The sequence below is a fragment of the Leptodactylus fuscus genome, chromosome 3 (genome assembly GCF_031893055.1).
Source record: "Leptodactylus fuscus isolate aLepFus1 chromosome 3, aLepFus1.hap2, whole genome shotgun sequence".
Lineage (NCBI taxonomy): Eukaryota > Metazoa > Chordata > Amphibia > Anura > Leptodactylidae > Leptodactylus > Leptodactylus fuscus.
Genome location: NC_134267.1, coordinates 241994503 through 242010552, shown reverse-complemented (window position 1 = coordinate 242010552; position 16050 = coordinate 241994503). Strand labels below are relative to the sequence as shown.

Below are 16050 nucleotides of genomic sequence, written 5' to 3'. Positions count from 1 at the left end.
CCGTGCTTCTCCCTGTTAGATGACTGAGAAGCACGGAGGTTCTTATACACCACTCTGGCAGCATTTACGCATGAGCATCGGCTCATTGCTAATTGGCTGGAAGGTTTATGAAGTAGTCTTCACTCTGGTCCGCTTGTGCTGGTGTGAGTTTTCAAGGGAGACATTGTGTGCTATTGGTAGAACCTGAAGCTTTTCCAGGAGATTCCTATTATGCCTGATTATCTTAACAGTACTTAGGGCTGTTTTTCTGTCCATCTGTTATTGCATTCTGAGGCTTGAGAAAGCGCACATAGCTGCGCGAAACGGCTGTTGCCTACTTGCCTATATGCTTTATTCCCTCCCTGCACTACTTGTTTTTAAACTATATTGTTACCTTAATAAAAGAGTATTTTATGAAGACGAGCCTGGATGTGGGTGAGTGCCCTTCCTAATTTTTCTACATTTTTCTACTTTGCTCATATTGCTTTTTTTGGTTGTTGAGCACCCCCACGGCGCTCTATACATAGAGTTGTGATCCTCATGTTTACCTTCTATTTATTGGGACTTTAATTGATGTTTTCCTCAGTGCCATCCTATATTCTTCTTTTTTTTGAAATTCTAAAAAAGTATATGAAATATCTCATCTGCTTCTTCCCGCAAGTAATTGTGTTCTGGAGTTCAGTTCTGGTCTCCATAGGATAATGAAGCATTTTGGGAAGAATATACACCCTAAAAGTCCCGCACTTGAGGACAATATGGCAAATATCTCCACGGCCACCATGTACTTCCCTCTGGTGCTCAGATACGCCGGGATCATGGCAATCCAGACACTACAGAACACCAGCATGCTGAAGGTGATGTACTTGGCCTCATTGAAACTGTCCGGTAATGTCCGAGCTAAAAACGCCGTAATAAAACTAACAGAAGCCAAAACCCCCATATAGCCCAGGACAGAGTAGAAGGCCATCACAGAACCTTCATTACACTGCACAATGATCTTCTCCTGATAGGACCATGTGTCCATCTCTGGGAAGGGGGGCGCTAGACTCAACCAACCCACACAGATTATTACTTGGATGGATGAGCAGAACATCACCAAAGAATTAGACCACTTGCTTCCAATCCAAAGTTTCCATGAACTTCCAGGCTTGGTGGCTTTGAAAGCAATGCAAACCATGATGGTTTTGGCCAAGAGGCAAGAAACAGCCACTGAGAAGAGGATTCCAAACGAGACCTGACGTAGCATGCAAGTGAGGTCCACTGGATGTCCAAGGAACAGGAAGACACAGAGGAAGCTCAGCAGGATGGAGACCAGGAGGAGGAAGCTGAGGTTCCTGTTATTGGCCTTCACGATGGCCGTGTCTTGGTACAATATAAAAGTAATAAGAATCATGAATGTAAGGAAAGAAAAGACAGAAGAAACCAGAGAAATAACCAGGACTAGTGTGTCATCTGTGTAGGAGAGAAACTCCAGCTGCTTTGGGACACAACTGTCCTTCTTCTCATTGGGCCAATCCAGGTCTGAACATTTCATGCAGGTGTCACTGTCTGAAGATTAGAAGAATAAAAACCAGAAATAATAAGAATATTCAGTCTCAGTAATGTTGTCCTGCATATTGATATCTTCATACCGACCTGTCACATTGGAGATTTCTCCCGGGGAGCAGGGGACACAATCATAGCAGCAGGAATGGATCCTGGACTTGGAGACTTTCCGGGTTCCTGGTGAACAGTTCTCTGAACACTGAGACGCGGGGACCTGAGAAAAAGTAACAGGAAATATATTTTCCAAGAACTTTACAACTGAGATCTTCAGTTTAATACAATGATGTCTCCAAGTCGTGAAGGTTCTCACCTGATTATTACTGGTCTTCCATATTATCTTTCTTATCTTTACACTAAATGTATGGTGCTCAGTTTTTGTGTGACCAACATATTTGAAAAGAATATTTCCATTTTTGAAATTTATCCAATTGACTATTGAGAATTGGCCAATGAAATCTCCATTTTCCAAAAAATATGGGTTTCCATCCTTGGATCTTTGACTCCTCAAGAAATGATGAAGCTGTAGGACAGACAGAAGGGGGAGTGTTTTGTCACTATTGTAGAACCCATCACAGACGTCACAAATAGTTCACAAGTTAGAGGTCAGCTATATACTTCCACAGACTTAGCATAAAGCCACATACTGAAGGTCAGTGAGCTGTCGTGTACATTCTTGGATCGATTTTGATTTCTTATAGTAACTCTCTCTCCTTACATCTCTCAGAGTCACTGCAAAGCATTGGCTCCAGTTTCTAGAAAGCCTTCTGGGCCTCTTCGCTAGGTTTGTTGAACTCCTGGTCACCACTGTGCCCGAGGTCACCACTGACCACTGTGATTTGGGCCACAATGGTCACATGGTACATTGAGCATCATAGGACGTCATGACGCGTGCCCATGCCTTAATAGTGTCCTCGGACACATGGGTTCACCATGGAGACTGAGAGAAAGCTCTGGACTCCACAAGGAGGCCCGAAATAGGTAAGAGAAGGTAAGTATAATTATTTTATATTTTTACACCTTCCTGGACCTCCACCTATTATACTGTGGGATCTGAAGACACCTAAGAGTATAATTTCACTTCCGTTTCTATCTGAAAAAGTTTGGACTAGAGATGAGCGAACACTAAAATGTTCGAGGTTCGAAATTCGATTCGAACAGCCGCTCACTGTTCGAGTGTTCGAATGGGTTTCGAACCCCATTATAGTCTATGGGGAACATAAACTCGTTAAGGGGGAAACCCAAATTCGTGTCTGGAGGGTCACCAAGTCCACTATGACACCCCAGGAAATGATACCAACACCCTGGAATGACACTGGGACAGCAGCGGAAGCATGTCTGGGGGCATAAAAGTCACTTTATTTCATGGAAATCCCTGTCAGTTTGCGATTTTCGCAAGCTAACTTTTCCCCATAGAAATGCATTGGCCAGTGCTGATTGGCCAGAGTACGGAACTCGACCAATCAGCGCTGGCTCTGCTGGAGGAGGCGGAGTCTAAGATAGCTCCACACCAGTCTCCATTCAGGTCCGACCTTAGACTCCGCCTCCTCCGGCAGAGCCAGCGCTGATTGGCCGAAGGCTGGCCAATGCATTCCTATGCGAATGCAGACTTAGCAGTGCTGAGTCAGTTTTGCTCAACTACACATCTGATGCACACTCGGCACTGCTACATCAGATGTAGCAATCTGATGTAGCAGAGCCGAGGGTGCACTAGAACCCCTGTGCAAACTCAGTTCACGCTAATAGAATGCATTGGCCAGCGCTGATTGGCCAGAGTACGGAACTCGACCAATCAGCGCTGGCTCTGCTGGAGGAGGCGGAGTCTAAGATCGCTCCACACCAGTCTCCATTCAGGTCCGACCTTAGACTCCGCCTCCTCCAGCAGAGCCAGCGCTGATTGGCCGAATTCCGTACTCTGGCCAATCAGCACTGGCTAATGCATTGTATTGGCGTGATGAAGCAGTGCTGAATGTGTGTGCTTAGCACACACATTCAGCTCTACTTCATCGGGCTAATAGAATGCATTGGCCAATCAGCGCTGGCCAATGCATTCTATTAGCGTGAACTGAGTTTGCACAGGGGTTCTAGTGCACCCTCGGCTCTGCTACATCAGATTGCTACATCTGATGTAGCAGTGCCGAGTGTGCATCAGATGTGTAGTTGAGCAAAACTGACTCAGCACTGCTAAGTCTCTGCATTCGCATAGGAATGCATTGGCCAGCCTTCGGCCAATCAGCGCTGGCTCTGCCGGAGGAGGCGGAGTCTAAGGTCGGACCTGAATGGAGACTGGTGTGGAGCGATCTTAGACTCCGCCTCCTCCAGCAGAGCCAGCGCTGATTGGTCGAGTTCCGTACTCTGGCCAATCAGCGCTGGCCAATGCATTCTATTAGCCCGATGAAGTAGAGCTGAATGTGTGTGCTTAGCACACACATTCAGCTCTACTTCATAAGGCTAATAGAATACATTGGCCAATCAGCGCTGGCCAATGCATTCTATTAGCTTGATGAAGCAGAGTGTGCACAAGGGTTCAAGCGCACCCTCGGCTCTGATGTAGCAGAGCTGAGGGTGCACAAGGGTTCAAGTGCACCCTCGGCTCTCCTACATCAGAGCCGAGGGTGCGCTTGAACCCTTGTGCAGCCTCGGCTCTGCTACATCAGAGCCGAGGGTGCGCTTGAACCCTTGTGCACACTCTGCTTCATCAAGCTAATAGAATGCATTGGCCAGCACTGATTGGCCAGAGTACGGAATTCGGCCAATCAGCGCTGGCCAATGCATCCCTATGGGAAAAAGTTTATCTCACAAAAATCACAATTACACACCCGATAGAGCCCCAAAAAGTTATTTTTAATAACATTCCCCCCTAAATAAAGGTTCTCCCTAGCTATCCCTGCCTGTACAGCTATCCCTGTCTCATAGTCACAAAGTTCACATTCTCATATGACCCGGATTTGAAATCCACTATTCGTCTAAAATGGAGGTCACCTGATTTCGGCAGCCAATGACTTTTTCCAATTTTTTTCAATGCCCCCAGTGTCGTAGTTCCTGTCCCACCTCCCCTGCGCTGTTATTGGTGCAAAAAAGGCGCCAGGGAAGGTGGGAGGGGAATCGAATTTTGGCGCACTTTACCACGTGGTGTTCGATTCGATTCGAACATGGCGAACACCCTGATATCCGATCGAACATGTGTTCGATAGAACACTGTTCGCTCATCTCTAGTTTGGACCCAAGGATCTTTTCGTACGGACCCGAGATAAGATGAATCTTCAAAGGTTCTCCCATCTCTAATCAGTCTTAAAATGTATTATTAAAAGTGTACACAAGAAGATTATACAAGAAGATGGTAAGGGAGTAGAGATTAGTGAACGGGCACCATCAAATCAAACCAGATTTGACTTGAATTTTCAAAAAGTTTGGGTTTAGACCCAAAGCTTTGACAGATCTTCACCAGCAAACCAGATGTGACATTATGATAGGTGAGTATGATAGGTGGAGCCCGGGAAATGGTGGGTCCTTCACTGGTACCACACTTGTTCTACGGTGTGTAGGACATTTTGGGATTCATGTACAGAGCCGAACCACATGGTTTTATACATTGTATAGTGTCGCACCGCAGGATTGGAGTTCAGTTTCCTTCCAAGGATAGGAATCAGTAGAGGGGAGGGCGAGGAGAGGCTGGTAACGTCAGAAGAGATCTCTCATTCACAGGGCAGCACTTCTCTCTGGCCCTGTTACACTGACCAACTATTAAATTGAACTGTTTTTTTTTTTTTTTTTTTTGGGGGGGGGGGATTATTTTCTGCCAAAATAAAAAAACTTAACAATATTGTGACAAAATACGAGTATATATTTTTTGTTAAAAAGTATAAATTTTGTAATTTTCCCTTCACTTGCCTGGTGGCTGTGTCTATGGAGATGGTTGATCTTCCGGCTAGATTGTCCATTGCTGGTCATGTGAAGATCATGCAGAGCCCGGGCCAATAAATACACAGCTTTATACACTCGATCAGAGAATCCTTTGCATTGAAAACTTAAAAAATCTGTGACCCGTTCTGTTCCAGTACAGTTGTGAAGTGGTATATTGTATACAGCCTGATGGTTTTCATTCATTTGAGAATCTCCGGACAAGCAGCCGAAGTTTAGCAAAAATATATGAGCCAGTAACTTATCTTCTGGATGACTTATGGTCTGGAAACTTTCATAGAAGCTTCTCATGTCTGGTATCAGCAAAGGAGAAGGTTCAAGAGCCAAACTACCATGAAATGCTTCTCGGTGATGTTCCATAATAAATGTATTTAGAGCAAAAGCAGGTCCTAAGACCAGAGTCTTATCCCGGAGAACATCTCGTACTTCACGTAACCAATCTGCAAGGAGTGGAGTATACGTCCCACACAGGATTATAACCTGGGCCGATGACTTGCTGATAATCCTATATTCATTGTTGTTCAGAACATCTAAGCTCACTAATTTGACTTTTATGGTGTAGGCCACACAAATTCCATTCATGGTCAGATATTCTGCCAAAATCGGAGTCTCCTCATTACCGCTGTTATCATCTGAAGATATAATCCCAACCCACGTCCATTTGAAGAAGTTAATCATCATGGCTATCATCAAATAAGTGATTCGGGCACTTAAAACAGTTCTGTAAAAAGTTGGGTAGAGATTTCGGTCATTGAGAACATAATTTGTTGCCCCGTAGCTGATCTACAAGAAATAGCGAAAAGAGCATCATCTAGAGGTAAATTAAAGCTTAATTAAAATCTCCAGTTGCTGGAGGTGGTGTAAGGTCCTCTTAAAAAGCTTTTGAAAAAGAGAAGACAGTGAAGAACAAGAGGAAGAAAAGAAGAACTAGAAATAGACAAAACATCTTCAGGAGACAGAGAAAAAAATGGAAGCTTCTGTGATATATGTGTCAGTGATGAATGAGAACCAATGACTTGATCTTCCACCTACCTGGGAGTATCGGTATATTGCCAGTATCTGGGTCATGGACACGGTCGTCGCTGATCCCTGATCTCCTATAAAACCAGCTACGTTCCTCTGCCCGGAACAGGAATAATTGGGGACGGTCATTCTGGGTCCTGATAATATCTGGAGGACACTTTTCACAGCTTTCTTACTATCGGAGCAGGAGTCATATATGTGATATCCCAGGGAGATATTGGGTAAGATTGTCTGATCTTGGTTAATTTCCTCAATGGCGAAACGGAAAGTGAGAAGATCCTTGTAATTCTTGGGAACCGGCCTGTGGAGAAGACCATAGACTGTCAGTGATGGCGTGAATGAGTAACATTTGATAACATATATACAGTACACACATTAAGATGTAGACCCTGCTTTCGAGTTGTGGGGTTGCGCCTACTTCCTGGCGCCCTTAGTGGCTGCCTCGATACAGTGCTCCAAGCTGGGAGCAATCTCTATCTTTCCTTTCTCACTCTTTTCCTCTGTATCTTCAAGAATCGTGTAACTAAGCAATCTAGCACTATGAATTAGCAACTATATATCGAATGGAAGACCCTGTGGAGTATTTTGTTTCTATTGTAAAGCATGGACAATGACAAGACCTGGTTCAGCTGGTTTCCACATGTGCCTGTTACCATCCCCCCAGCTAGGACAGCATGGCTCACCATGCAGCAAGGAGGAGAAACCTACATGGAAATGCAGACTTCTTCATTCAAGGAGATGATTTTTGGTGTCTATTGCTGATGTGTGAAGATGCTACAGCTGACTGGTATTTCTTTCTATTACTGTGGACACGTGGGACACTGTTACAGCCTGGGAACCATCACCCACCTACCCCAGGAGTTATGGAAGATTGCCAAGAGAGCAGCACCATGTATACCTGGATGGCTTCAGACCTCTCTGGGCAGTAGAAAACAGTGGTAAGAAGAACGGAGGAGGGCTGTGATGAAGGACATTTGGGGCATTTTTTTGTGGTTAATGGACAATAGTGCTGATGTAAGATACTGAACTATCAACTGTGAGCAGGAGATCTCACCACCTACCAAAGGAACTGCCACATGTTATCATGATAGCTGCATATGTCCCCACCTCTGCAAAAATGTTTTCTGCTTGTTATATCCACATGCTGTGACCCCTCCTTGTGTCCTCCAACCACGGTCGGGCTATATTATTATTAACAACACTCCACACAGAGAACTAAATGATCCTGCAGTGTGTCTGTGTTTCTTTCCTTTTTAGTTGCTCTGATTCCTAGGATTTCTCTGCCATGAGCTTCTATGTGTTTCTCTCTTGTTATATACTACTGTACATCTATGAAACTGTATCACTGAAATTTCCCCATTGTGGGACTATTAAAGGATTATCTTATCTTATCTTATCTTTGCCCCTCTCTCCACTGATCCTTCTTCAGACATGTTCTCCATTGTGGAAGATACAGGAAATAAGTGGTTATTATTGGTGTAACTTTTCAGCTGGAATTGTCTAGTTTTTGCTGTTAGATGCTTGTGATGTCTGCTGATGTTCTTTCGATTCGCTCTCGGATTGTCCACCTCATGTTTCTGGTGGTCACACATGCCCAGTAACTTATTCCCATTCCTGACATGTGCAGGCGGCCGATAAAAATCTCTTCGTTTTTTTCCTGTCGTATAACAGCCACATATGTAGCAGAATACGTCTGGATGATTCACACAACCACGTGAAGCCATTGCACACACCACAAAGAAACAACCGAACGCGACCAGTCCCTTCTTCGCACTGACTAGATCTCCCCAGAATGGCGGCATGCGACCAATAGAAAGAAGGGAGTGATGGCGTGAGGTAGGAGTCATACTGCCGTGCCAAGATAACATTCTCTCATTCTCCGCTTTTGTTAGTGCAGCAAATCATGACGTCATACAGATAAATAAGTTGCATTTCCATTGTTGTATCTATTCAAACAAATTTTGCGGAAACTTATACAATCAAAAGTTCACCCAGTGCCGACAAAGCCTCAAGCAAGATATTAAGCGCTATATACCAAAAAATAATAATATATAAAACTTAATAAAAGACAATTACGCGTCTTCTGACAGACCTTATGCACAATATTTTACATTATTTTATTTTTTACATAAAAAAGTTTATTTACAATATTCTGAATAAAGTCTGTCAGATGACGTGTCATTGTCTGTCATTAAGTTTTATACACACTATATACCAAAAATAATTTTTTGGTATATAGTGCTTAATATCTTGTTGGAGTATGTATTTATGCTTATCTATCCCTTACACAATCATTCCGTCCCCTCCAGATAAGATTTTCACAAGATACAAACGTTGTCATATATCAATGTGATTAAAAAATTATGTTTTTTTAATTTTCACATTTCCATCATTTGTGAAAAAACCTGATGTGATACGAAATTTTGAAGGTCATTTTCGGAATCTGGACAAAAAAAACCATTCCGATACACCTATTCATTTCAAAACAACAAAACCTTGCGTATAAGTGAAATCGATCCTGAAATCTCAAGATCGGCTCAACCCTAATGCAGACAGAATACAGATAGTACGCAGACAGTATATAGATAGCACAAAGATAGTATAAAGACCACTTATAGTGAATGGACATGTTTTTTTTCCATTTGCAAAAATTTCTCCCTTCTTTATTTTTCAGCATAACAATGAATCGTTGAAAAATGGACGAAACTCGGAGGAGAAACAGAAGAGCCCCAAAGACTTGCCTGGCAGAGATGAGTAGAGAATAAAGGATGGGAATGTCTATATTCACTATAATGGGTCTGTTTCTGTCCTTGTATTGTCACCTGTAGCATTCAGGTAGATAATTGTACATGTGACCTTATGTAGATCACTACAGTCCTATGAAAAAGTTTGGGCACCCCTCTTAATCTTAATCATTTTTAGTTCTAAATATTTTGGTATTTGCAGCAGCCATTTCAGTTTGATATATCTAATAACTGATGGACACAGTAATATTTCAGGATTGAAATGAGGTTTATTGTACTAACAGAAAATGTGCAATATGCATTAAACCAAAATTTGACCGGTGCAAAAGTATGGGCACCTCAACAGAAAAGTGACATTAATATTTAGTAGATCCTCCTTTTGCAAAGATAACAGCCTCTAGTCGCTTCCTGTAGCTTTTAATCAGTTCCTGGATCCTGGATAAAGGTATTTTGGACAAACAATTCAAGTTCAGTTAAGTTAGATGGTCGCCGAGCATGGACAGCCCGCTTTAAATCATCCCTCTGATGTTCAATGATATTCAGGTCTGGGGACTGGGATGGCCATTCCAGAACATTGTAATTGTTCCTCTGCATGAATGCCTGAGGATTTGGAGCGGTGTTTTGGATCATTGTCTTGCTGAAATATCCATCCCCGGCGTAACTTCAACTTCGTCACTGATTCTTGAACATTATTCTCAAGAATCTGCTGATACTGAGTGGAATCCATGCGACCCTCAACTTTAACAAGATTCCCGATGCCGGCATTGGCCACACAGCCCCAAAGCATGATGGAACCTCCACCAAATTTTACAGTGGGTAGCATGTGTTTTTCTTGGAATGCTGTTTCTTTTTGGACGCCATGCATAACGCCTTTTTTTATAACCAAACAACTCAATTTTTGTTTCCAAAATGAAGCTGCCTTGTCCAAATGTGCTTTTTCATACCTCAGGCGACTCTATTTGTGGCGTACGTGCAGAAACGGCTTCTTTCTCATCACTCTCCCATACAGCTTCTATTTGTGCAAAGTGCGCTGTATAGTTGACCGATGCACAGTGACACCATCTGCAGCAAGATGATGCTGCAGCTCTTTGGAGGTGTCTGTGGATTGTCCTTGACTGTTCTCACCATTCTTCTTCTCTGCCTTTCTGATATTTTTCTTGGCCTGCCACTTCTGGGCTTAACAAGAACTGTCCCTGTGGTCTTCCATTTCCTTACTATGTTCCTCACAGTGGAAACTGACAGGTTAAATCTCTGAGACAACGTTTTGTCTCCTTCCCCTGAACAACTATGTTGAACAATCTTTGTTTTCAGATCATTTGAGAGCGGGCTGTCCATGCTCGGCGACCATCAAACTTAACTGAACTTGAATTGTTTTGTAGAAAAAAATGGTCCAAAATCCCTTCATCCAGGATCCAGGAACTGATTAAAAGCTACAGGAAGCGACTAGAGGCTGTTATCTTTGCAAAAGGAGGATGTACTAAATATTAATGTCACTTTTCTGTTGAGGTGCCCATACTTTTGCACCGGTCAAATTTTGGTTTAATGCATATTGCGCATTTTCTGTTAGTACAATAAACCTCATTTCAATCCTGAAATATTACTGTGTCCATCAGTTATTAGATATATCAAACTGAAATGGCTGCTGCAAACACCAAAATATTTAGAACTAAAAATGATTAAGATTAATAGGGGTGCCCAAACTTTTTCATAGGACTGTATACAGATATCTGGAGAACCTGAGAAGAGATATGTCAGATCTGCGTTTCATCCACTATGTAGTATGTCAAGGCTTATCCATACAAGTATAATAACAGACGACAACGTTGACATCTGACCCCCAATGACCATGTACATAGTCACAACCATCTCACATGGAAGTCACTGACAATGGAGAGGGACCCTGACCAACTTTAGATGTAGATGTTGACCAGACCTGTAGTTTATGAAGAAGAAGAAGACCATGACTGGAGATAGAACATCTGACCATGCCCTGAATACAGGATCTGTCATGTCCAGAAGATGAGACCAGAGATCCTCAACACTGTCCCCGAGACATCGCACTTACCTCAAGCAGATGTAAGTGTGAATAATCTTATATCGGTTCAACCCATTCATAAAATAATTGACGGTGAAAACTCCTCCGATAATGACGTCTCCGTCCTGGAAATATTCGTAGTCCTCAATGGTCCTCACCAGGTGCAGATCACAGGCTGGTGGTGGATTCTGGGACCTACAATGTGTCACGTACAGAATCAGGATTAAAATCATCGCTGTCCTGGTGTACGATGAGACTAGCGCTCTGTGCCTGACACCCCCAGATATGACTGTGTACCCCAATATAACACAGAGCAGGAGCAGGGGGTCATAGAGCGCAGGGTCATGAGACATGGTGTAGAGCAGAGGACAAGGCTGCAGATGTCTGCATCTCCCCCTCCTTATATACAGTACACTACAATACATCTCAATGTGCTCTGGATTTAGGCCGAGGCTCAGCTGTTCTTCCTCCTGCTCTTATATTAGGAGACATTACCGGGAGATGAAGAAGAAGAAGCTCCTGAGGATCATTTATAGCAGATTCACTTTTGCATGTTGTCAGCGAAATATAAAGCTGTTTCTTATTATATGAATTTCTTATATTTACAATCCATTAAAAGAGTAGAAAGAAAAACATCAGAATACGATAATATTCAGTCTATGAACCGAGAAGATGAAGAATAAATGATAAGACAATATAACGAGCAAAGAAGTCATTAGAGAAAAATGGGAAACAAAAGAAAGAAATATGGAAGGAAGATACAAAGTAATTTATTAATGTTCTCCTAACGACTCAATAATATCAAGTACTTAGAAATGGGCAAACGTCTCAAGATTTGTTTAACTTCTAGTGCGGGTGGCTCAGATCCCAGATTTGTATTGGGTTGAACCAATGGGCTATAAACATAGGGTAGAATGGCCGTCATATATCGACCGCCAGGACCTACCGCTGCCTTTATCGACCACTTCACCACCTGGCTCACACACTTCCTATCCACTGACACCCCCACCATCATCATGGGTGACTTCAACATCCCCATTAACACAGACCACCCCCCCACCTCCAGTCTCTTGTCCCTCACCGCCTCCTTTGGTCTCTCCCAATGGTCCTCTTCTGCCACCCACATAAAGGGGGGACCACTAGACCTAATATTCACCCGCCTCTGCTCCATATGCAGCCTTTCTAACTCTCCATCCACGCTCTCTGACCACAACCTGCTGACATTCTCTGCCCTCTCCTCTCCAAAACACACCCCAACCTCTAAACCAACACGCCCCCGCAGGAAACTCAACCGCCTTGACACCTGCACCCTCTCAGACTCTCTCCTACCACTCGCTGACATCTCCTCACTCCAGGACACAGAAGCCACTGCTGCCTTCTACAATACCACCATCACCACAGCCCTTGATTCTGTGGCCCCTACACATACACCAGAGCCCGACCAATCAATAGACAACCCTGGCACACTGACCTGACTAAAAAACTGAGTCGTGCCTCGCGGGTTGCAGAACACCTCTGGAAGAAAAGCCACTCCCAGGAGGATTTCCTCAGGTACAAAGAAGCAGTTCTCTCATTTAAGAACGCACTCACCTCTGCAAAGCAGGTCTACTTCACCACACTCATATCTGCACTCTCTCGCAACCCCAAACAGCTCTTCTCCACCTTCAACTCCCTCCTCCGTCCTCCTGCCCCCTCTCCGACATCACTTATCTCAGCTGACGACTTTGCCTCTTACTTTAAAACTAAAATTGACACCATCAGAGACAATCTCACCCTACTCCCCCGACAACCCCTCTACCCAACTACTTACTGTTCCTCATCCCTGACCTGTTTCTCCTCCATAACTGACGAAAAACTCTCCTCCCTTATCTCCAAATCCCACCTTACCTCCTGCGTGCTCGACCCGATCCAGTCACATCTCATCCCCAAACTCGCTGAAGTCATTACTCCAGCCCTAACTCATCTCTTCAATCTATCCCTAACCAATGGATCCTTCCCCTCCGCCTTCAAACACGCCACTGTCACTCCTATACTTAAGAAACCGTCCCTCGACCCGTCCTCTCCTGCCATCTATCGTCCCATCTCACTGCTCCCGTTCGCCTCAAAACTTCTTGAGCAACACATCGACTCCGAACTCTCCTCCTATCTCTCATCCAACCTGCTCTTTGACAGACTACAGTCAGGCTTCAGACCCCGGCACTCCACTGAAACTGCCCTAACAAAAGTCACTAATGACCTGCTAACCACCAAAGCCAAGCGCCATTACTCTGTCCTCCTCCTTCTTCTCGACCTCTCCTCTGCCTTTGACACAGTTAACCACTCCCTCCTGTTAGAAATTCTCTCATCCCTTGGTATCTCAGACCTGGCCCATTCCTGGATCTCCTCATACCTCACCGACCGCACATTCAGCGTCTCCCACTCGCACACCACCTCCTCACCTTGCCCTCTCTCTGTAGGTGTCCCCCAGGGCTCCGTCCTAGGACCCCTCCTGTTCTCCATCTACACCCTCTGCCTGGGCCAACTCATAGAATCTCATGGCTTTCAGTACCACTGCTATGCCGATGACACCCAAATCTACATCTCTGGACCAGACATTACCTCTCTGCTGGCCAGAATTCCAGATTGTTTAGCGGCCGTAGCCTCCTTCCTCTCCTCCCGCTTTCTCAAACTCAACATGGAGAAAACAGAGTTTATCATCTTCAGCCCATCCTGTATGGCCCCTCCACTTGACCCATCTATCAAAGTTAATGGAACCACAATTACCCCTGTCCCACAGGCCCGATGCCTTGGGGTAACCCTGGACTCTGACCTATCCTTCAAGCCACATATTCAAGCCCTCAACACCTCCTGCCGCCTCCAGCTCAAGAACATCCACCGAATCCGCTCCTTCCTCACCCAGGAAACTACCAAGATGCTCGTCCAGGCCCTCATAATCTCCCGCCTAGACTACTGCAACACCCTTCTCCATGGACTCCCAGCAAACACCCTCGCCCCCCTCCAGTCCACCCTAAACTGCGCTGCTCGCTTAATCCACCTCACACCCCGATCTTCATCGGCTGCTCCCCTCTGCCAGTCCCTCTGCTGGCTACCTATAGCCCAGCAAATAGAATTGAAGCTACTAATGCTAACATACAAAGCCATCCACAACCTGGCCCCTCCATATATCTCTGACCTCATCCTCACCTGTCCCCTCCATATATCTCTGACCTCATCCACAACCTGTCCCCTCCATATATCTCTGACCTCATCCTCACCTGTCCCCTCCATATATCTCTGACCTAATCCTCACCTGTCCCCTCCATATATCTCTGACCTCATCCTCACCTGTCCCCTCCATATATCTCTGACCTCATCCTCACCTGTCCCCTCCATATATCTCTGACCTAATCCTCACCTGTCCCCTCCATATATCTCTGACCTCATCCTCACCTGTCCCCTCCATATATCTCTGACCTCATCCTCACCTGTCCCCTCCATATATCTCTAACCTCATCCTCACCTGGCCCCTCCATATATCTCTGACCTCATCCACAACCTGTCCCCTCCATATATCTCTGACCTCATCCTCACCTGTCCCCTCCATATATCTCTGACCTAATCCTCACCTGTCCCCTCCATATATCTCTGACCTCATCCTCACCTGTCCCCTCCATATATCTCTGACCTCATCCTCACCTGTCCCCTCCATATATCTCTGACCTCATCCTCACCTGTCCCCTCCATATATCTCTGACCTCATCCTCACCTGTCCCCTCCATATATCTCTGACCTCATCCTCACCTGTCCCCTCCATATATCTCTAACCTCATCCTCACCTGTCCCCTCCATATATCTCTGACCTAATCCTCACCTGTCCCCTCCATATATCTCCGACCTCATCCACACCTGTCCCCTCCATATATCTCTGACCTCATCCACAACCTGTCCCCTCCATATATCTCTGACCTAATCCTCACCTGTCCCCTCCATATATCTCTGAACTAATCTCACGTTACCTGCCCACACGTAACCTCAGATCCTCCAATGACCTCCGACTCCGCTCTGCTCTCATAATAATAATAATAATAATAATAATAATAATAATAATATAATTTTAGGACTCCTAGGAACCTATCTATAAAACATAGTGTAGAATACGCTTAGGACTCCTAGGAACCTATCTATAAAACATAGTGTAGAATTCTCTTAGGCCTCCTACGAATCTATTCATGCAGTCTTTAGCTCTGTAAAGCAAACACAGTTGAAGTTATTTCATAGTGGCAACAACATTTATGTCCATGTAAAAATGCATGGTAAGTAGAAGATACAGACTCCTAGCATTGCCATACACTGCCCTCACACTCACTTTTACAAACTTTAACATTGAAAATGCTCCAAAATCCCTTTTTATGGAGCAAAAGGTGCTGGCTTGTGGCTTTATAAACACATATATGGTGTTTATATTACAAAAAGCCATTTTTTTACAGAAAAATTATGACATTTTGCTGACTTGTTAGTATTACAGGGGCTTATTGGGGTTTATTTTTATTTGGAAGACTAATTCGTGGCTGTGAGCCTTGTTGAAAAGTGGTGATGAAAAAGTGGAAAAAAGCCAGCAAAAATTATCCTGTGATGGGAGAAGATGAGAAATGGTTGTTATTTATTTATTTTGTTATGTCAACACTGAGGCACCAGCATTTCATTTCATTGTCCCTGTGAAAACTTATTGAATATTTGGAAAAAAAAAATAAGTGTTAAATTACCTGTCTTACATATAGATATTACCCAAATTAGTTCAAACATTCATATAATTTATCATATTTTTGG

General features: G+C 44.1%; 1 protein-coding gene across 1 annotated transcript; it reads right to left on the bottom strand.

Annotated features, from left to right (window-relative positions):
- Positions 1 to 619: 619 nt before the first annotated feature.
- Positions 620 to 12169, bottom strand: LOC142198682 (vomeronasal type-2 receptor 26-like). Its single transcript, XM_075269710.1, has 7 exons — positions 12054 to 12169; positions 11275 to 11439; positions 6475 to 6766; positions 5413 to 6225; positions 1835 to 2044; positions 1615 to 1738; positions 620 to 1527 (listed from the first exon to the last, which is right to left on the bottom strand). Exons 1-7 carry the CDS (start codon positions 12167 to 12169, stop codon positions 620 to 622), a joined length of 2628 nt encoding a protein of 875 aa, XP_075125811.1.
- Positions 12170 to 16050: the final 3881 nt, after the last annotated feature.

What these genes read in the sequence shown, in the direction of transcription:
- LOC142198682 (XM_075269710.1), bottom strand. Translation starts at nt 12,169, where the DNA reads ATGACGGCCATTCTACCCTATGTTTATAGCCCATTGGTTCAACCCAAT. An exon ending in CACACTTACATCTGCTTGAG is followed by an intron (nt 6,767 to 11,274) that starts GTAAGTGCGATG and finishes TCTTCTCCACAG; the next exon opens with GCCGGTTCCCAAGAATTACA. An exon ending in TCCATAGACACAGCCACCAG is followed by an intron (nt 2,045 to 5,412) that starts GCAAGTGAAGGG and finishes TCTGTCCTACAG; the next exon opens with CTTCATCATTTCTTGAGGAG.